Below are 22,948 nucleotides of genomic sequence, written 5' to 3' on the forward strand. Positions count from 1 at the left end.
ACCAGAAATTTTGGACCACTGATCACTGTTAGCATTGAGCATTTTCTGTTCCGTGCGACATCACCTTTTTGTTCAGACTTTCAACTGAAAAATAAATGGGTATAAAATGGTCTGTGCAGTGCATACCAGGGCTCTGCAGACTGTTACTGGTCCGCAAACCACAGTTTGGCTGCTCCACAGTGTTCCCAATTGTGCTGGGGTTGCCCTTAGCACTGAATGCCTGGTTTATTCTTTATCCTCCTTCCAGCCCATGGCTCGCTGCGTGCCAGGCAGGGCTGTGCTGTTCATCCTCCTTGCTCACCAGCCAGGAAAGGAAATTCTTCCTCTCCGAGCGGAGCTTTCCTCCCTTTCCTCTTAATTCCAGGCACATTCACTGCAAATTCCCAAGACAGGATATTGAAAATTTCCTCAAGTGAATAGTGTTTCACCAGTTTATTTACTACAGAAAATACAAGGTTTTGTCAGTTTGGGGGCCAGAAAGTGCTCTAAAGTCTCCGTATTTTTAAAATATGGTAAACAGGAAAAAAGAAAAAAGAAAAAAAAAAGATTGGAAGTGCTGGGATGGATTTGTGCTGCAGCACCTGAATGCAAAGCTGGGCCGCTCGCAGAAATCCTTGCTCATCCTCCTTGCTCCGTATGGCCGGGTTCATTCTTTACTGTTAAGGGAGTGATGGGGCAGCTCCCAGCTTGGAACCAAAGGGCAGAAAGGAAATAATGGCAGTTTGCTTCCTGGGACAGTAAGGGACTAATGGAAATCTGCTTCCTGGCAATGCAGGGTTGGGTTCCTGTGGATTCCACGTGCATTGTCTTTAATACAGTGTTCGTGTGGTCCTGTTGTCCTCATGAGCCCACACTCCTTCAGTCTGCTCCCAGCACAGCATCATTGTGCTTTCTGGTCAGGGCACTCGGCCTACAGTAGCATTTATAGCTTCTGCTCCATTTGGGGGTCTCAGGATGGAGGTGTTCTAAAGGCATTCCTAGCTGAGCAGTGCTGTGTTTATAGTGGCAAAGCTGTGGAGTGTCACAAATGGGCATTAATCACAACAGGGACATTAGGAGGCTCAGGTGAGAAGCGTCTGTATAGGAATGTAAAAAAAAAAAAAGAAAGAAAAGATGTGTAAACTAAAGGTGGCAATGCTTACACAGAAAAGATCTGGATTAAAATGAATATGAAATCAGCTCATTGCCAGCCAGTGCTCAAAAGATGTTGGTGGAGTGGATCAACTCCCTTTGTGCTCCTTGCTCAGGGAATTGCAGCTCCTGAAGCACTGCCTGGCCATCCACGTAGCATTCATACAGAGGAGGGAATTGCTATTTCCATCTGCATTTCAGGACCCAGAAGCTTCGGTGCCAATAAATCAGACTCTGAATTATTCCAATGCATTGGATGGAGTGGCTCTGCAGTCTGTCAGGGCAGAAGGCTGAGAGTTTTGCCTGATTTTCCAGGCGACTTCAAGCAGCTCAGCCCTTGGCACTCACTTTATGAGCTTTTCAAGTGGATATCTTAGGATTCAGAGCTTGCAAAATTTACTGTTTCATTGCTTCTTTAAAGATTGCTTAAAAATTGGTATATGCAGTAGAGCAGATTTTGTGTTGGTCCCATGGTGCCATTAGGAAGATCTGTGCTTTAATGAATGCCTTTGGTTGATGACATACCTAAAGCAAGTGATAACAGCAGGTGCCATAAGGAGGAGCAAGGCTTTGATGACCTGGTTGTCTGCTGGGGAGGGCCTTTATAGGTGATGCCAGACTTCTTGGAGGAGCTGGGAAAGCAGCAGCTGCTGTGACAGCGATGCGTTTTGCAGGGTTCAGCTTTGTGGTTTCACTTTGAAACTGGCAAATGGATCGGTTCTGAAAACTGTCAATAAATAAACAATCTGCTTGTGCATCTGCAGTCGGCAGAGCTGTCCGTGCAGGGCAGGTCAGCTCCTCGTGCAGCTCCTTGATGGTGCAGTGAGCAGTGGTTCGTGTGTCTCAGGCAAACGGGGGCAGCAAACAGCACGTCACACATCACAGCTTTCCTCTAGTTCCTTATTTAGGTTTGTAAAACTGCCCTCAGGTGCCAGGAGGGGAGAATGTTAGCGAGGTGCTCACTAAGGCCAGACAGTTGGGCACGGTGCTGTACAGGATGGGTGTGTTAGAGCTGAACGAGCCAACGCATCCCACTGAAGGCTCAGATAATAACGAAGAGCCAATTACTGAAAGAAGTGCTGTTATCCACATGCCAGCTTTGCGCTACCATCGGGCTTCCTCTTGCATTTCCAGCCTGGTACAAACGTGGAAATATTGCTAAAACCCCCAAATCTCAGTGGTAGAGCAGGGGTAGGCTGTGCTGAATACATCAGGCCATGCCTATTCAAGCTCTTTTTTTTATTATTTTTTTTTATTTTTAAATGACAGTTTATCTGAGCTCACGGAATGAATGGATAACGTTACTATTTACATAAGCTCATTGTGATCTGTCTCGGTAATGTAATCAAATTAGGGTTAACTGCAGCTGGAGAATGCCAGCTTGTAAACTGTTTTTCAAAAAGAATCACATGGTGTTACTTGACATGTTTAGTATACATTCAGGAGGCTTTGCAAAAATTATAGCACATCCCTCACTCGTGTAGCTCAGGCAGGATCCCACTGCCAGCAGTGTGCAGAGCCCAGGAAATGAATGCAGGGGAGCATTGCTGCTGCACCTCCATTGGGTTCCCAAGCCATGGCAGTGACACACTGTATTGCTTTTGGCTAAAATCAGTGTATCAGTGGATAGACAAAGGGTACGGTGTAAATCCTGAGCACATTTCAGAACATCTGGGTCAACTGCAAGGCTGCAGCCCACTGTACACGTCAAGCACTCTACTTAGGATTATGGCATTCAGATGAGATGAAGTCCAGCCTGAGCTAAAATTACCCAATGAGTAGATTTTCAAAGTATCTTTTGTTATTCTTACTAATAAACATCACATCTGGTACTTTCTCTCTCGTTTAATTAGGAGGTAGCGCTCGGTCCTGCTGGGTGCCCCAGGTTCTGCTGCTGCAGAGCTCTCCCTTCAGCCTCTGTTTTCAAACAGTTTTCATTCCAAACTGGGAATGCAGAACGAGGAGCTTGAACTTTCCTCCCGAACCACCCAGGAGGGCTTCTGAAGGCTGTTAGGACCTGGTGATGGCTGGGCAGCATCCCTGCCCCAAGGTGCCATCCTGCCAGCTGCTTTTGGGCATATCACCAGCGAGCTTTCAGATGCACGGCCACGATGCTGTGCTGCAGAAGTACAAGTTTTGAATGCATCCGAAATACTTTTTGCAGATTTTTTTATTCTCCAAGAATTTCACAATTTGAGATCTGCTCTGAATTGAAGGGGAAAAAAACAATTTGCTTTGAGAGGCCATAACTTGCCCCATGAGCACAGATCTATCCAAACCAACAAAAGGAAGCTTGTGTTGGCATTTAGATTCAGACTCAGGAATTCCTGACTCTTAAGCCTGTTTATACAGGACTACACCACAGCCCAATTTGCACTTCATTTCAGTGTGTTTTTTTTTTTGTTTTTTTTTTTTTCCCCATCCACATTTATGGGCATGTTGAACGGGTGGATTATGCACTCTGAATGCACGTAATTAACCAATTGTGTTTAAAGGTGTTTTGTGTAATAATAATGACAGTGAGGTGTCTTGGTCTGGGGGCAGCTGTGGTGGCTGTGGGTCCTTCAGCACAGTCAGCTGTGGGCAGGGCTCTGCCACGGCTCTCAAAGGGCTTCCAGTATCCACCAGCTCCCAGAGCAGGGGCTGGGGATGCTCCATGGCCACCAGCCCTTCCTGCAGTGATGTGCACCCATCATTGGGTGTCATTCACCATCCCATGGAAGCGTTCCAACCTGTGCACTGCACACACAAGTGCACGAGCACGTGGAATTTTCCTGCTCTGCCATTCACCTCTTGGTCCTATTTGCTCTCAGCTGCTTTCCAAACCACAACTTCAGTATCTATTAGAGCTGTTGTAAAGCACAGGACGCTTTAGGATTCCCACTATTTCAAACACAGGGCTGTTATTACAGCTGAGCTCGGAGGCGTTTGCCAACATTTCTGAAGTCTGTCAGTTCAGTCCATCCCACCTGGACGTGGCCACAGGCAGCTCTGTGCCAACCTCTCAGCCACCAACTGCAGTGGGTGCGCACCTGAGAGCTGTGGCCCTTAGGTAATAACAATAGTAATGGCAATAATAATGATAATGATGGCAATAATAATAATAATCTGTGTTATTTGATAATATTCTTAGCTGCACTCCAACGTAACTTTTTTCTTTTTATTTTCTTTTTTCTCACAGCAAATACTGACTGATCCCGAGGTGACCTCCCAGGAGGGCAGTATAAAAAAGGTAGGACATGGCTTGATTTTATGCAATTTGTGTTACTGCCTGGCTTTGAAATGCACCCAGTTTCTTTTTTTCTGCTCTTAATTTTGGACCAGGCCTTGCATCGCAATAATTGTCCTAAAACTTCTCCAGGATTTGCTCTTGCTCCTTTGGATTACATCTTGTGGTTCTGTTGGCACATTCTTCTGTCTTTTTGTGATTCCAGTGTTTCTGAAAAGGAAAATAGTAGTGTGAAGTGTTTCTTGATTCAGCTACAATGTGAACAACTACGAGTCCAAATCTTAAAACCTCATTTACCTCTTTTCCAGTAAAAGAAAACGTTGGTCCTTTGTTAAAAGTGCTACATTTTTAGAGGTCACTTCACCATGTAAATGTGGCTTACGGAAAGGCCCAGGGAATAGGAACAGATAAATGAAAGGATAACATTTAACGAGTGTGATGTATTACCAGTGCTTTTCATCACGTTGCGATGCTTAAGCTGTAATAGCGACCAGAGAAAAATGTGTTCCAAATATGGCCCAGCTGTACAAATCTCTGCGCGGTGGCTGCGAGGCAGCTCAGCTCTCCATGTTTCAGTAGCCAGCCCTCTGTTTGGCTTCGGGTTATTCCCAGGAACGTGGGGATGGTTCCCTCCATGGCCATCTGTGGGGCAGCGCCTGTTGTGTTTGCTTATGGCTGTTGGATGTCCATGGAGGCGATGCGTCCTTGCTGCAATATGGAATTAACTGTAATTCTTTTCAGATGTGATGGTCTTACATTGGCTATTCGCAGCCGTGTTCATCAAATGTTGTTTAATATTTTGGAAGTGGGAGGTGTGTTAAATGGGAAACCGCCTTTTCCATTCACCCTTTCTTAGGCCATCTTCAATACTGAAAGTGAAAAGGAAGCACAGCATGGTGGAAGTAATACCCGTCAGTATCTCCAAAGTTTGGGAGCAGATACTGAGAGCCCCGGCCATTGCTGGGCCTCCTGTTCTCAGTGGGTTGAGAAAAACAAGCTCTTATTTTCGGGGCTCAGACTCTCACCATGCAATGTCCTGTGACCACGCAGTGACCTCGCAGCAGCCCTGTCTGAACTTTTTACCTTGTTCCTCCCCATAACTCATTGGGTGTTTGTCTCTGCCTCTGTGGGATCCTTTTGTCTGGACAGACATGGTGACAAGGTGGCAGGTTCTTATTATCACCATGCACTCATCGCAGCCATGGAGGGAATTCTCCATGGCCCGGACTGCTTGGCTGTTCTTTCTCAGTCCTTAATTACAATATCACTAATGAATTGTGCGTCCCCTCTATGCTGAATCTCCGTTACCCCAAAGTGAGCAGGCTTTGTATGGGACGGGGGTAGAAGGAAACATTGATGTGGCAGCTGTACATCTTGGATATGTGTTTTTGTGTTTAAGCTCCATTACATTATCCCAAAGAAGAAGGTTGCAAAACCTACAGGTCTTGAACAACACCTTGTCCTTAACTATTTTCCTGGGCAGCAGGTATGAAGCTGGACAGTCATGACATCTGACAAGGGGGGGAGGATTTCCCCTCCGCTGCTGTCTCTAAATGCAGTGTAGAGAAGCTCTAGTGGGAGTTTATGAGGTGATAAATTTATTGAAGGATGGGCAGTAGGGCTTTACAGCTGGGGTAAAAAAGGTCAAAGCGGTGAGGTAAAGAGTTCAAGTCTAAACTTTATGGCTTGTGACAAGACTACTGCCGGACAGCTTTGCAGCCAGGGGAAAAAAAAAAAAAGAAAAACAAAGAATGAAAAACCACTCCGTACCATTGTGGAGGTATCTCAGATTGGTTTGTTAGCACTCTTGGCTACGCAGCATTATGCTCTGGTGGCACAAATCCTTTTGGGAGGAGATTTCCCTTTCCAGCATCCCCGATCCATTCAGTTGCCACATCCCTGATGAAGGCACAGTAGCTGATTGTTGTGTGAGTGTGAGTTCAGTTTATTCCTGCTCTCTCGGAGGTGGGTGGGTGGTGGGAAGGGATGCACAGAGCAGTGGGTGCAGAGCAGGAGTTGGAGCTGGAGCCAAGATGGGGCTGCGATCCCAGCGCTCACTGGGCTGGCTGCTGTTTGTGGGCTGAGAATGGGGCGTAGCAAGGGCTTGGGGGAGAAAAATGCTGTACTGCACAGTCAAACAGGCCTTTGGACCTGGGAGAAAAACAAAACTCACCATTTCCAGCGTTTCCCAGCTGGTGTCAGGGCTATTTGTGCCGGCACAGCTAACAGCACAGACCTGCAGTGGTGGTTGTTGTTTGCCTCACTGGAATTAAGATTTCTAGCAATATTAAGGACCTCTGTGCCAAAGGATCATTTGTCCATACCTGGAATGTGCTGTGCCATAGAATAAAGCATGGTGTGCTCCTGGCCAGCTTTTCTTTTACCTGCTTTTGCTTGCTGATACTGGGTTGCCTTGCACAACTCTGCCTTAGCTCCCAGCCTGGTTTTTGTTTGCAAGTACCTGGCAGAGATGTGTGCTCAATGAGAGGAGCACCCACACGCACCATGTGCCTGCAGGCACACTGTCACAGCTCCCCAAACTCCTTCTTCCAAGCCATCCTCCTGCAGGCTGTTTATTTTGCTTAGAGAGCAGCTCATACATTCTGTGACTGAATTTTCCTACGCGCCTCTGCTGCATTCAGGGCACTGGAGCACAGGGCTGTTCCCCTTCTCCTCATTGTCATTGTGATTTCACTTTGGGGAGGGAGAGGAAAGACTCAGCCTCATTACCAGGCTCAGCTTGGGCTGCATTTTGCTGTTCCCAGCTGTGGGTGTGGGTTGGGGTGCGCCGTGCCCCCCCCCCCCGGCTGCTGTGATGGGGACGTGGGGACTTCTCCTCCTGCAGCTCTCCATTTAGTTTCTGTTTACTTAAAGGGAATAGCCCGAGGGGCTACTGGAGAGAAAACATCTGTGGGAGATAATCTATAGAGTTATCTATCTATCACTCTTGTCGACCCTGTCTCCCTCGAGAGCAAGCTGAGAGACTTGTAATAAAAAGGCATCGCTGAAGAGGCTTTAGGGACAAATAAAGAGACATGTTAAGGGCCAGCTGAAAAAGGATAGAAGACATTATTAAAGCTCAATAGCCGTCTTATCAAAATCCAATAGGATAGGCATTTGGCAAAAGGCTTTAAATTTATTCTTTGACTTTCTCGAGAGCTTGAATTTATCCATTAACAAGAATGCATGGCGCAGGGAGCGGGAGATGCTATCGGCTTCAAAAGAGTGGGATTCAATCGGGCATTGTGACAAAAAACAAGGAGCACAAAGTGACGACAAAACCCATTTCTTCCCTTTGGCTGACTTCATACTTACATTGCAAAACACTCAAAGTGGGTAACATAATGCCGCCGACATTATAAAGTGAAAGTAATTTATTCAGCACCTTCGCTACTTTTCCCAAATCACAGAGGTTTGCTTTAAAAATAACACGACTGTTCGAAACAGTGTGAGATTAGAAATCTTGACCTCCTAGAAAGCGTGGAGTGGTAAACCTGGACGGGGTGGATGGAGCTTTTATTCCTAAAACAAAAGTTAAAAAAAAACCCACCCATGTTTTGTTACTGCAGAAACGAGGAGGAGAGGTCCATAAATCTCGCCGGGTTTATTATTGTACACAGAGTGCTACAGGTCACAGGAACCATCTGATACTGCAGGAACACATTGTTCACACAGGATGATTGATTGATAATTATGATAATTTGCAAAATGATTATTTGGGTATTATAACCATCACTCGTCCCACCGGGTTGCTGTGAAGACATTTTCTATATCACAGCCGTCAGAAATGGCCTCTGGCAGCCAGGGATATGGAGGGGTCTGCTGGGCCGTCCCGCAGGGATCCGTAGGGCTGATGAATGATGACCCAGAGGAGTCAGAAATCAGACTTCAATAAGCAGTCAGGAAGGTAGTTAGGGAAGAGCAAGGGAACTGTTCACTGTCTTTTGTGCAGCAATTACGAGCGGGCCAAGCGCCCCGGGGCTCAGTCACAGAATCGCACACAGACATTGGCCTCCAGATTGCTGCTGGAGCTGGTAAAGGTCCTGCATTTGCAGCACTTTGCACAAAACTGTGTTTATTTACCACTTATTCTGTGTTATATTCACTGTGTATCATAAAAGATGGTCTAAGGCCGTTACCGGAGCTGATGTAAAAATCTAAAGTTTGCTATTTCTGCGTCTTTCAGTTTTGTATGCTGAAGGGGGGAACCTAAAACATCAAAGTGCAAAATTCAAAATGCTGTAGAAGTGAATCCAGAACAACCCTCACACTTACCAAGAACCACTGCTTTGAAAATAGCGCTGGGAATTTTGAAAATGGCATTGGAAATTTTTGAAAATAGCGCTGGGAATTTTGAAAATAGCGCTGGGAATTTTGAAAATAGCACTGGGAATTTTGAAAATAGCATTTGCTCTGTGCACTTAACTCAGCTCAAAACCAGGGAGCATGCCTCTCCTGGCTGCTGGGGTCGGAGCTGATCCCTGCAAGCATCCCGTGCTGCTGTAGCGTGGCTGCAGCTGCCATCTCCCCACGAGCCCCGAGCTGCTGTTCTGTGCGTTGTATCTCTATGAAATAAGGGCATGTTTAGCCGCCACAAACAGAGGCAGCTTTGAGTTGATTTTTATAATCTTTCCCTGAATAGGTTTGCGTCATTCCAGTAAGCCCAGAACAAAAGAGTGGACAGTGTCTGAGAGTCTTTTTTATAACATTTCTCTCTTTCCATTGTCAGCGAGCTGCTAATAAAAGAACCAGGAGTCCATTAATTCAGTGAATGAACATATAGTAAAGTCAGTTCCCTCTTGAGAACAATAATGTTGCGGTCAGCTTAGGTTTCCATGGAAACTAAGTACTTCTAAGAAGTTTGCATCCTTGATTTTGCTGAAACGAAGCATGTAAAGTGAAAAAAGGTGTGAGGAGGGCAGGGGAAAGTCGGCAAGAAACTGATGGATAAATGGTTTGGCAGGAATAGGGTCACAGTTTAATTTCTGCAGTACAGTTGTTTGGGCTGAGGGGGGTGTGTAGGAAAGAGGGGTCCATAAAGGAGCCTGGGGTCTGTGCCCAAAAATCAGGTGGGGCTGGGGATGCTGGGAGGTCAGGTTTGCCTTTCCTGGCCTCTGGAGCATCCAAGTGAGCTGCAGCCCCACACACCCCATCCAAGTGAGCTGCTTGCACACTCATCCGGGTGACGTGCATCTCTGCTGAACAGAGCATCTCTTCAGGCCAGAAGCGTCCCTGCAGCTGAGCACACACAGCTCCCACAGGTCACCTTGCCTTTCCCAACCCACCTCCAGCACACACCCGGGGTGTTTTGGGGCTTCATGTCTTGTTCCTCCTGCAGGAAGGCAGCATCACGCCAGCAGGAATGTGGGGAATTGTCAGGGTTCTGGTGCAGCCTCCTTAATTAGGGCACAACTCACTCATTAGCTCGCTGCTGTGCCATCACCCCGTTCTGGGCACTGACAGAACCCCCACACTCAATGCCCTGCACACGTATTTGGAGGTGCAAAGAGCTCCTCAGCAATGCAGAGCCCACGTGAGCAAACTCTGCTGTTCTTTTGCCTGCACACGCTCGTGGTTTAACACAGCTTATCTGTGTACATAGAGCCACTGAACGGCTTAGGTTAGAAGGGGACCCTAAACATCATCCAGTTCCAAACCCACTGCTGTATAGGTGGAGCTCAGTGATTCCCTATTTGAAAACGCCTGCAATAACCCATAGGAAATGTCACTGCTCCACGTACGTTTTCATTCATTTAAATCAAGCTATGTGTTTAATTGTTTGCATACCATTGAGCACACACTCCTGTTTTGCTAACGAAACGAATGCCAAATGAAAGGCGGGCATTGATGTGCCCCTGTAAGGCGATTAGCAGGGCAGTAATATTCGGGATGATTAGGAGGCATTACAGCTCTGCTCCGAAATGCCAGAATGCCCCAGAGAGCTCCATGAATCTGCTGCCAGCCGGCCCCTGTCAGAGCTGAAGGCAGCACTGTCTGGAGCCCAAAATCAACCTCAGGAAGGTCATGTGAAAGAAAATCCTCAGTCATCAGGAAGCCCTTGGCCTCATGGCCTTTCTGACATTTTCTGACAAACCTTAAATCACCAGAGTAGACAAAACATCACAAATTTTGGAATGATGGCCTCTGGGATTTCAGAGCTGAGCACTGGATGCGGGGGGAAAGCCCCAGCTCTGCTGTGCTGCTGCTGCTCTGCACACAGGGGTTGTGCTGGAGCTGCATGAGATGCTTGTGCAGGAATTGTGTGAGCTGCTGGGGCAGGAATTGCATGTGGTAATGGGGCAGGATTTGCACATGGTACTGGGGCAGGAATTGCACGTGGTATTGGGGCAGGATTTGCACATGGTACTGGGGCAGGAATTGCACGTGCTATTGGGGTAGGAATTGCACGTGGTACTGGGGCAGAAATTGTGCAAGCTGCTGGTGCAGGAATTGCATGAGCCATTTATGCAGGGACTGCTCAGGATGTTGGGGTTTTGGAATTGCATTGAAGCAGGACACTGTTGAAGCTGCAGCTGCAGCACCAGAAGTGCGCGGGTGTTGCTGCTGTTATTCACACCATGCCAAGGTTATGCATCAGTGCTGTGAGCACAGATTACACCGAGTGGGACAGGTCTCTTCTCCAGAGTGAAATTTGGGATGGGATTTATGCATGTGTTGCGGAAGCCAGGCGGTTCTATTATTGCAATCTGTGATCCCGAGGTGCCTGCAGCGTTCTGTTAATCACTTTGTGCAGCTATTAAAGAGAATATCTGTCAGGTGGGAGGGCTGTTAGAGGTGTGCTGCTAAAAAGAAACACCTGGACAGTACCAGGGAAGGGCCTGGACTGGATGCTTGCTCAGGAGTTTGGATGCATCTCTGCAAACCTCTTTGGTCTGTTCAACACAGGTGAAATCCTTGCACGTGACATTTAAAGAAATTGATTTCTCCTAATTCCACGCACCAACTGGACTGGAAATACCCAAGAAATAGGTTTCCTTGCTGTGCTTTCTCTGTTCTGCTTCTAGCCTGAAACCCCTGGAAGCTCATGTGCATAAATAATGAGAAAAGGGCCTGATGGAGATTTTCTTTTCCTCCGAAAGTTCAGAAAGGCTGGGGAGCTGGCTGAGGCTTTGAAGGTGTTTTCTGTCTTCTGGGGTTTCGTAGGATGAAATAGCAAAGGCTTTCCTCTTAGTAGATCTAAGTGGGCCATTCCAGAACCAGCAGAACCAGGACCGTGGATGTCAGCACACAGGGCTGGGGTGCATTGGAGGTCAGCTAGGAAACGAGTGGCAAATATTACAAATGCCTCCATATGCAGTGATTTATTCCAGGCAGAAATAGATAATACCAATACCCCTCCCGGGTGTTTGCACAGCCAGGGCTCGCTTTGTTAGCAGCCCTTCTTCCCCTGCTGGGTTTGTGCTCACATAAAGCAGCTCACCTGCATTTCTGGGCTTACCCCGCGCTCCCCCTCCCCGTGTTAACACAGCACAGCAAATATTTGTCTGATTTTTCCTTTCAGTGTCTACCCAAATGAATAACCAATTCCTTAAGACAAAGGCAGAGGGGTTTGGGGGGATGCTGAGCACCCCAGCTCATGGCAATGCACTGGGCAATGCACAGCCCGCTCCAGGTATGGGCAGTGAATGCTCTCCCTTCAACTCTGGACTTTTTTTTTTGCTGTTCTTTAACGGTGTGGTGAGTTTTGTGCTCTTTGTTCTGGGCATTCCTTATTGGTCAACTTTTCTCTCCGTGTTTGAGTGGATTTGGTGCTCAGGAGAGCTGGCGGGTGAGGAGAAATTGGTTGGAAGGGCTGGAAGTGACCTCCTAAGATCCTATCGAGCCCTTGTGACTGTAAGCCAAGCTTCTAAATTAATATAATGAGGAGGGAAAACAGGGATGATAGAATATGGAACATCAGGTGCCATTGGGGATGGCAAATGAAGGCTGAAATGTATGGCACTGCTGTTGGGAAGGCTTAATGTACCAACATCTTTTTTTTTTGTTTTGTTTCAACATGGAAGTTCTTTGTCCTTCAGGCTGACATTGCTGAGTTTCTATGTATCATTGCAATGGGTGGAAACATCCTTTAGCTGCCAGACAGCACTTAGCGATAAGCCAGCCAATTAATAATGTTGATTTGAAAAGAGCAAGAATAGGTGAGAAAGCAAAGTCCTTTGGTAAGTCATATTTGCACAGCATTAAGAGTCCCCTTTTACCTGATCCAGTAAACATGGTATTAGGAACTCTGCGCTATTGAAAAGTTGAGAGACCATAATGATATGTGTAACTGATAATTGCCACTCCTAACTATTCAGCACCCACTTATCATGCCTTTTGTACATACATACCTTTGAAATAGACAGCTTATGGCATATGTATTTCTCCTTCCTAAATACTGATGGGGCGATTCCTTTCTCTGCTGCGTTGACCTGTTTTATCGCAGAGGCGAAGGCGAAAGGAGCAGCACTTCCTGCAGAGCTGCTGCCTTTGGCACTCAGCAAAGTGGGCGTAGAGTCGGGTGGGAACGAAAGGGGTCGGAACTCAGAAGCAAATGGAAAGTGGTGATGCTGCTGTAACGATGCCACGCAGCCACCGCGTCGTGGTTTTGGGCTGTGCAGCAGAAATAGTGGAGGTATGCAGGGATGGCACAGTGCTGAAGCACTGAGCTGTGGCTTTGGCACGAGCCTGGGCACCGTGCACGAGATGGGAAATCAGACTTGGAAAGGTGATGCTATTTGGATACACTTCGCAGTGTTGCTGCCTTCAGCAAATTAACGTTATCAGTTGCTGCCTAAGTTCACGTTGGTGGCATTAGAACTTATCTGTGCTTCTGGCCAGAGAATGGACTTTGGATGCTGCTGTGATCTCCTGGAATGAGCACCTGAGTCCTCGCACTGCTGCTCTGCTGTCTTCCTCAAACCCATCGTGTGCAGAAGGGTTCGTCAGCATCCAGCAAGGCTGGGGCAGAACCCACCTCGACCACCACCAATGTATATTAAATATCTGTCCTTTCCCTTGAGAAAGTGCCTTACTGTAGATGAAAAGAAATGCACTTCATATTTCAGTTGATAATGAGAAGTTAATAAAATCGGGATTTTGAGCAATGCAGGACCTCTGACATCTTAATCTTTATTAAAGAGACTTAAACTACCCGGAGCTGCTGGTGCTGACTGGCACAGCCAGACCCGAGGAACACCAGGAGGACTGGGCAAATGAGCTGTTAAACAACTCTTCCTAATCCATCAGGGAGAAACAATAAGTGCTGGAAACATCTATTTACCATGCATCAATCACGCGTACCTAAGCAATTTCTAAGTAATTATACTTCTGTTATGCAGTTCCTGAGATGACTGGTCTGAGTGAGACGTTTGCTTTATTAAAACCAAAAAATTGACTTTGGTTGACATATTGAATGTTGTTTCACATTCTGACAGAGCAGTAATTTTTTTGGACATAAACTCTACTAATTGTGGTGTTAAAATCCTATCTGGAATTCAAACAGCGACGTTTTTTACCCCTCAAAAGCTTCACAAAAGGAAGGTTTGATATTTTTGAAGTGGCCGAGATGTTATCTGCTGAATTTTACCAGGTCGGAGCATTTGGAAGGAGCAGCTCCCAAGATGTGTAATTTCAGTAGACAGAAATTGGGAAGGCAGTGCTTTGGTGGGTGGAATAATAAGTGATCTGTGATACGGTAAAAGGTCAGAGCCTGCACTTCTTTTTCTTTCTTTCCTCTTTCTTTCCTCTTTCTTTCCTCTTTCTTTCCTCTTTCTTTCCTCTTTCTTTCCTTCCTCTTTTCTTCCTCTTTATTTCTTTCTTTCCTCTTTCTTTCCTTCCTCCTTCCTTCCTTCTTCCTTTCTCCTTCCTTTCTCTTTCTTTCCTCCTTCCTTCCTCTTTCCTTCCTCTTCTTTCTTCTCCCTTTCCCCCTCCCCTTCTTCCTTCTCTCTTTTCCTCTTTCTTTTTCTCTTTCCTTTCTTTCCTGCTCACTGCCATGCAAAGACATCCACGAGGTGCAGGCAGGGCTGCGTTCTGTAACAGACTTCTGAGCAGAACAAGCAGTGCACACCTTCCTTCTCCTATTGCTGTTGCTGAAAATATGAACATTTTGCTTACATTTTTTTTTTTTTCCCGGCCAATATCACATTTTACACGGCTAAATGAATTAATGAAGAGCGATTTATATCTTTGTACAGCCAGACAAGGATGGTGCCTTGTGCCTTGTTGACCTTTGGCGCTGGAAGATTGCGGCGCTGTAAAAACATATATATGTGTGCTCAACAAGCCCATCATTGTGTGGGGCTTTGAAATGTCGTTTTCTAATCCACTCAGAGAAAGGGGAGGGATGGAGTCTTTGTCAGTATCCAAGCAATTAGGATAATTAAAAAAGAAAGCTTATTGGGTAAACATGCTCTTAGATTGTGACCTCTTAATTAATGGACTACAGGGAGAAATTACAGCAGTGGCAAGATAATTAACACATGCATTTAAAAGGAACTGTTAGACAAGGGTATTATAGGATAGTAGGACACAGATTTGAATCACCGAAGGACTATGGAGGTGAACAAACACAGTTGAACAAGACAAGATTTGCATGTGTGAGTGCCCCGGCACACAAGGGGAACAGATGAGGTTAACTTCGTTATCACGTCGGCGGCTCTCGCGGTAACACGTTTCCTTCAGCCCTGTTTCACAAGTCTGTACTGGCTCCTGTGAGATCTCTGATGGGATGAATCCTGCCCCAGAACACGTGCTGACCTTTCCTGGTGATCTGAACATTGTGCTGGAGTGGGGCGGCTGTGCCAAAGTACCGCGGGGCACCCGGTGCCGACGGCTGCCTTGGTTGCTCTCCCTGGTTCCGACCACCTTATGATTCTGCCTTCCTGATTCTGACATTCCATGAGTAATTTCAGCAAATATTTTTAAAGCTCTATCAGTCATTTAAAAAAAAAAAAAAAAAAAAAAAAGTTTAAGAACCAATTTTTTTTCCATTTGGAAGCATCCTATGCTTAGGGAGGCAGAGGAAATCTTACTGCAGACTGCCCCTGCTTTAAGACACCATCAGCTCTGTACTGTGATGGCTATCAGCGTGTTCGTCTTCCCTTCTCCATGCTGGGCCCCCTTGCTCCCATGGCAGCTGCAGGAGCCATGCCAGGTGCCTGCTTGTGCTTGTTCAGAGGGGGATTCCTCAGGCTGTGTCGTTGTGTGGGCAGTAACCTGCACCCAGCACAGCAGGAACCGTGCTTGGTTAGCAGCTCCGCAGTAGCTGCACTCTTTAGACTGTGCTCCATCACTGTCTGTGCCTGGCTATGAGGAGCTGCCTCGACAGCAGCAGCAGGCTGGCCCAGCCCTGCCTGCACAGCAGCCCCACATTGGGATGGCCGTAGGGATGCTCCTTGGGCAGGTGGTGCTCACAGCAGAGCCGCTGCTGCTCCCCCTCTCTCTCTCTCACCAGAAGATCCCTTCGAAACTGGTTCATAAAAGAACAAAGTGCAGGAAAGTGTGGAACAAAAGTGACCTGTGCCAGGAGCACAGACCCCGTGCCGTGCCCTCGTGCAGCACTGAGGACAGGCAGCCTGCGTGGCTCCCGGTGCCGCGGAACAAAGCGGGCTCAGCGCAGCCCCCGAGCCCCAGCATCCCTCTTTTGTCTGAGCTCAGCCGTCCCCACACGGCGCTCGTCCTACCTGGAACATTACGGATGCAAGCAGACAGAAAAATAAAAGCTTTATGAATGTCTGATTAGTGACTCGGGCCCCAAATTTTTAACTAATTGAGTACATTAAATAGTATGTCTCTGAAAGACTCGCACAAGACACTTTTCAAAGCTTCTTTAATAAAAATTCTATTTGGGATTTGACCATAATGGCTATCCTTGCTTGCCAAAACATGACTTCTTAGCAGGTGACTTTCATCAAGTACATCTGAAATAGTACCTAAATGAATTAGCAATAAAATGGACTTAGGCCTAGCAGTAGGAGCCTCCATTAATCTTGGGTTAATCACTAAAGAGATGCCATTCACTTTTCTTAAGAAGTCACATTTTTCTCCCCTTGCTGGCGACCAGATTTCATAAAGTAACATATTTCTAATGAAAGGGCTCTGCTTGAATTAAAACCCCGAAGGTTTATGCAGATTTTAGTTTTGATTACTGCTGGCATGGGCTCTTAGCAGACTCCGGAAGGTAGGTCCGCAGTGAAAGAGTCCCAGCATGCAGTTCATAATATTCTTTGAAATAAAATAGTGCACTTGTACTTAGTGGCTTTAATCAGCTCTGACTTTTGATAGTCAAACAATAGCTAATTACAGTAACACCTGCCTTCTAAGTCATGTCATGTAGGTTATTGCCAACAAGAGACCTTGTATCTTAGCTGCGTGATTATTATAGAGTCTAAAACCTATCTGTTAAAAAAGGAGGGGGGAGAAGAACCGACTTTGGTAGCCATTATACGTGGTTTTATTGTCTGGTGCATTTCTGGCTTTTCTGTTTGCAGTTTTCCATCTCTGAAAAGCAAAGAGTTGGTGCTTAGGGCCAGATTGCAGATCTGAGTTTCAAGAAAGATACGTAAGGAAAGCAGGGATGAATGATGCTGAACACACAGTCCTGAGCAGATCTGAATGTCTCCCAGTTTATAGCATATATACATATATATAAAAAGATAGGATTAAATGCACTGTGAGTTGTTTGTATCATCCAATCTCTGGCATGTGGAGTAAGACTGTATTTCTCTGGCAATAAACGGAAGAGCAGGAGGGGGCAGAGGGCCCATTTATTGCAACCTTCCTCCAATTTCGGAAGGGCTTCGTAAGATGAAACGCCTGATGTTGAAATAGCAGTCAATATTTCTGAGGATAAATCCCCACCTTCTCCCTGCCATTCTCCTTCAGCACGAGGAGCAGTCGGATGCATTTCCCTGCACTTGGCGGCCACGGTGGAAACCATAAATTATTGTCTCATTGAAGACTCTCTTTCCTCATTAATTTTGCTCACAAATAAGTCCTCGTTCTCACATGCTCAGTGAAGTGAATAACATCAGGTGTTTGCCAGGGGCTGAACGGCTGCTGCAGCACTTCTGAGGGCTGTGCAGGGCCCAGGCTGTGCTCATCTGCAGTACTTTCATCTATATAAGTAAGGCTTATTTCTTGTATAATAACAGAGGAAAGCGATGCAGTGGTACCTGCAGTCCTTGTGCTGCTCTTTACCTGCACGTGAAGGTGTCAGTGTTGCCTCAAGGGAGCTGTGCTCCTTTTTTTTTACATGATGTGAGGCATGGCATATGCAAGGATGTTAGATTTGGAGCGTGGCAGACGTTGGTGTTGGTGCTCCCTTTTGTTACTTATTAAACCTGAACACTTCGTATTAAAGCTGAGCCATCCCACGGCCTGCAGTCAAAGATGAGGTGCAGACACACATCTGGTTGGGGCTCCCAATTTTCTATAGAATTTAATTGGGATTCTGACACAGTTGTCTGTCAGTAGGAGAACCCTGATGGTCATCATATCTGAGAGCTGAAGATGTGCCCAGATGTTTAAATTTCTTTTTACAATCAAACCATATGCTTAAAACCCACTCCTTGTGGGTTATGCAGGTTGCTTGCAAAGGAACGTGCTCAGGGTTATTTGGACAGAGAGGGAATACGAGTGCACATTAAGAGGAATTGGTGTTAACTCTGCTTCCCAAAGCTGCTTTAAGTTCAGCATTTAATGGGCTGCGTTTTCCCTGTAAGTTATTCCTTCTCACTCCATCATTTGTCACGTTAACCTCAAACCGTGTAGTAAGAACTCTTCTTTATATCAGTTACCATGTTTGCCATATCTGATCAGTTTGATTGATCATTGCCTCAGCCACAGGTTGGTAATAAGCTGTTTTGAGAGAGAGACACATTTCCCATAGGACGAAATTGGCATGACAGCATTACAAACCAGCCATTTATCACCCTGCTCACGGAGCTCAGCAAGCAGGCGGCCGGGGAGCTCAGGCAGACACATGGGGCTGTGCTGGAATCAAAACTGCTGGTGCAGATGTCATGCTTTGAGCCCTCCGAGCTCCTTGCTAAGTGGGGCCGTCCCAGCACAGCGGGCACTGGGAGCTGATGGAGTCCTGCTGCACCCCGTAGCCCTGGAGCTTCGCAGTCGGTGAGCAGCCCCACATTCAGAGTCTTAAAAACAGCTGAAATGATGGCTTCTTCCCTTCCTTTTCCCCCTAAGTTTCAGAGTTGGCCATTCACGCTCTGGTTCTTTGGTCAATGAGGAGCCATTGGTGAAACTGCCCATCCTACTCTCAGCAGCAGAAGTTAGAAATAAAGCACAGCAAAGCTGCATGCCTGGTATAAATGTCTGCAGCAGAGCTTTGCTGTGATCTGCTCAGCACTCTGCACGCTTCACCCCGTCCCTCCTCGCCTCAGTCATCAGTACTTCTTTTATTACACAAAATTTGGGCAGATGAAAACACTGTAGACTGCCCCGTTACTACTGCACTACACAGAGCCACCAAAGTTCCTAATGAAGCAGGAATTGCATCCTGCAGGATGGTTCAGGACCTGTGTTTGCTGCTCGGTGTCATTCCTGCTTTAGCGATGCGTGCGTCTCCGAGGGTTTCCCTTCCATACATCTTGCTTTCTGAGCACCACTGGCTTGACAGTGTGTGTGATGCACATTAGAGGGAGAAATCCATCTTCTGAGCAGCACGCAGGCGGTGTAACAGAACTTTCCTCCTTTTCACCTGCCCTCAGCACACCACGTCTTTCCCTGAGAGTTTTGGTGAAGCGCTTTTTGTTTTACAGGCTGAGCGTGAAGTTATTCCCCCCACTGCACAAACTGCAATTTTTAATCTTAATAATAGATTTAGTGGCCACTGAAGTGTAAAATAAAGTACCGTGGCCTAATCAATCAAATCTGCATAGTTCAGAGAGAGCACCTGTATGAGGCTGTTATATCAGAATGTCTGAAATGGTAATAGATGTTTATTAGCGACCATAAAGCTGTTTGAGTTTAATATCTCTCTAAAAAACACCAACAGCATTAAAACAAATCTGTGAAGCAAACGCAGCTGCGCCATAAACGGCCCAGAATGTAAGGCTTAAAGCCATTACAAGAGTCCTGTGAGATTCATGGGTTCTGCTGTGGCTTTGGACACTCAGCTGTGAATGGGAAAACACTGTTGTGGTTGTAGAGTCCTTACATCAAGGCACTGCTCAGGTATGAATGAATGGGAACGTTTGGTATTTAAGCACTATAGGTGTACAGCATCCTGTTACATTGCACGGACAGCAGAAGCTCCCAGCAGGGCTCAGATACACTCAAAACGCCCTCAGAAATTGGTGTGTGAATGGTGTAAGATCAGCCTTTAACCCCAGAGCATCACAATGGGAGCAGCAATGCAGTCAGCTGTGAGTGCTCAGGGTGCTGGGTTATGGACCCTCATAGAAGGCAGCTGGGTGTGCTGTAGGCTTTCTTGGCACGAATGGCCAAAAACACAAATGGCCAGAAGAGAACAGCATAAAGACCAGCAAGCCACTATGCTTCCATTAGTGAACATTCAAGGATTTTTAAATGGTTAAGGTTTGGAGAATTAAAAATATAGGTTGGGTTTTTCTTCTCTTCAAGCAAGGGTTCTGGCTTTGCTGCGATCCGTACAGTGTTGGTGGGGACGGCTGCTGGCTGGGAAGTCCTCAGCCACGTGGCTTTGAGCCCCGACCTGCCTCTGCTTGCATCTGGGCTTCGTGCAGCAAACCCTGGCACGGTGCAGGGCCCGCAGCCCCGGCGTGTGCACGAGTGCTGCTTCTGAAGCAGAGAGGACAGCAGCCAACCTCCCATCCGTGCACGGGACAGGAAAGCAAATAAAACATCGTCCCGCGATACTGACGCAGTCTGAGGTCAAGGCCCTCGAGACGCAAATTTTGGGAGGGGGGTGAATGCGGTCGGATCAAAGAAGCGGGGAAGAAGGCGACGTTCAGATGGCAGGAGGTCACGGGCACTGCAGGATAAGGGGCGGCAGTGTTCGGAGCGGCTGCGGTCGCGGCAGGAGCGAGGTTGGCTCACAGCGGGCAGCTGCTCTGCCCCGGGCGCTCACCGCACAAGCCAGGAACATTGCAGGGCTCTGTGTGAGCACAGCGGGGCCGGGCAGGGGTTCAGCACGGAGCTGGGAAAGGAAAGGGAACAGGGGGTGGGAGATGGGGAAGCCGTGGGTCGGAGCTCCCAACAACCGCGAGCAAATGAGCGCTGCTTATCATGGATAGGAAGTGAAGGATTGATACGCGGCGTAGGGAAGGTGCTAAGGAAAAAAAAAAAAAAAGTCGTGTGTTGAAATCTGCTGCCCACCCACCTCCTGTGCAGCGAACGGCATTTCCTCGGCTTCTTTAACGCAGCGAAATGAGAACTCTGTGTAATAAGGGAATGGTTTCTCACGTAAGAAATCATTCTTATTTTTGCTATAAATTATAAAACAAACCGCCCCCGAAGCAAAAAAAAAAAAGCAGTCTGAGTGCAGCAGGAACAATTGCAGGAGACAGCTGACGGTGCTGCTGCGCTGCGATAACAGCACAGACCGTCCCCAGCAGCAGAGATTTGGTTTTCCATCACCGGGGAGAGAAAAACTGAAATCGAGGGTGAAGGAGGACGAGGCTGGGCACTAGGAGCTGTAACCCAGAAAGAGGGCCAGTAGTTGCTTAAGGGGATTGAAGTAACAAAGTTGGACTGGTACATGTGGTGTTTTGTTGGGAAACCCACAAATACCAGCAGTCGGCATCCTCTGCATGTGTCACAGACCCACCTTTCAGCCCCTTCGCTTGAGGCAAGTTTAAGTTCTGGCAGTCTTTGCAAACCAAGGTTCCTTTTGCACTGCGTTCAGCCTTGCACCCATTGGCATTTTTTCTGATCCGCGGTTACTTTCTCAGCAGTTTGTAAATCAGTGAGTTTGCCTTCACCCCTGAGCATCCACCAGCTGAGGGCACCCATCCTAAAGCTGCAGGAAGGGCTCAGGACAAACAGCAGAAGCACCTGGCACATTTGCCGCATCCGACTTTGTGTCCTGCTTCACCCTTGCCCGATTAATTCCCCAAAACAGGACCTGCCCCCATTGCTTTTCAGCATTCACAAGGTGTGAGCCCTTGCCCACGTTCCCCAGGTGCTGTGGCTGCACATGGAGGAATGGAGGAGCTCTGAGCTGGAAACGTGGTTACGTTTTGTGAAGCAGGCATGGAGTGCTGCAGACAGAAACAAGATGCTGTGGGTCTGCTGAGCAGTTACACTGCTGATGGTGGGATGGGGGGAGCTGGCAGCACGTCTGCCAGTTTTCAAACCCTCTGCAGGGCGATAAATGAGTGAACCAGGCTCAGCAGGTAGCAGACTAATCTCACAGTGCATCAGGATGAGAGAGTTCAGAAGAAAGAAGTGGAGAGGCTGCTGTGTGGTGCGGGAGAACTTGTGTTTCATTTATCCCCGCTTTCTGGGCTCACCTGCTAAAACAGCTCCACATTTTGTACATCTTTTCAGAGGCATCGTCCTCACCACATCAAAACGCACCATTGGGTGTGATGTGCTGCAGAGTTCACAGTTCATCACCCCAGCATCCAACCCAAAGCGAGGTGTGTGACCGCAGAATAACCATTTCCCATCCCTGTAGCAGAAGGGAGAGGGTTTTTCTTGGGCGTGGGGGACTACAGCATGAGGGAATGGGGGTCGGGGGCCACGTCTGCCCCACCCCCCCGTGCCCAAACTGTGCGTGAGGGTTGGCACAGAGATGGCACAGCACAGCAGACGTGCGGCGTCGGAGCAACGCGAGGCACTCAGACCTGCAGAACCATCATCTGTAGGGCTTTCTGTGGGTTTTGTTCAAAAATAAAAGTAGCGTCCAACCACAGCACTCGTTTTTCCAAATGAAATAATTTGTATTTTAAATGCTTTTTTTTTTTTTTTTTTTTTTTTTTTTTCCTACTTTGTAAAGTACAGCCAAAGGCCTTAGTCTGCCTTCAGGATTAGCAGCCAGTACAATTTCAATTTATAAATGAAGCTCTTTTTGATTTGCAAATAAAAAGCATCTGAAACCACTAACCAACTTGGCTTCCATTTTTATGCCTATAAAAATGTCTGAACCATTTGTTTTTTAAATTTTCTAACTGTAAAAATTGCTCCTACGACCAAATATGTCCAAGTTTCAATTGGAACTCTTTTTTTTTTGGTTGAGAGGAGTTGACAATTCCTCACATTTGCAAGGACATAAGAACAAATGGTTCATAGAATCATTAAGGTTGGAAGAGATCTGGACGATGATCCAGTCCAGCCATACCCCTACCATTAGCACTGCTCACTAACCTGTGTCCCTCCACATGACGTTACACGTTTCTTGAACACCTACGTGGGATGCAGAAAAGAATCTCAGGTGAAATAACCCCCACGCTCACTTTCTGCCCCGCACTGGTGAAACAAAGACCTCACGGAGGCAACCACCAGGAATGCTGATGTGGGGCAAAGCCATTGCAGCTGGGTGACAACTTCACGTGGTCTGTGTGAGAGCAGCAGCACTGCTGGAAGGCAATGCCTACACAAAGGGATTTTGTTAGGGACGTCAGCCCTGCTTCGTGCCTCTCCTGT

General features: G+C 47.1%; 1 protein-coding gene across 6 annotated transcripts in view; it reads left to right on the forward strand.

The window, feature by feature from the left end:
- Positions 1–22,948, forward strand: part of PRDM16 (PR/SET domain 16) — a 324,486-nt gene that overhangs the window by 235,377 nt on the left and 66,161 nt on the right. For all 6 annotated transcript variants that reach the window (XM_090123147.1, XM_031613660.2, XM_031613664.2 and 3 more), the window contains one exon: positions 4,313–4,363. In XM_090123147.1, the coding sequence (XP_089979273.1) occupies positions 4,313–4,363 (51 nt within the window). The remainder of the gene's footprint in view (positions 1–4,312; positions 4,364–22,948) is intronic.

This window comes from Phasianus colchicus, chromosome 22, assembly GCF_987193195.1.
Source record: "Phasianus colchicus chromosome 22, bPhaCol1.hap1.1, whole genome shotgun sequence".
NCBI classification, from domain to species: Eukaryota; Metazoa; Chordata; class Aves; order Galliformes; family Phasianidae; genus Phasianus; species Phasianus colchicus.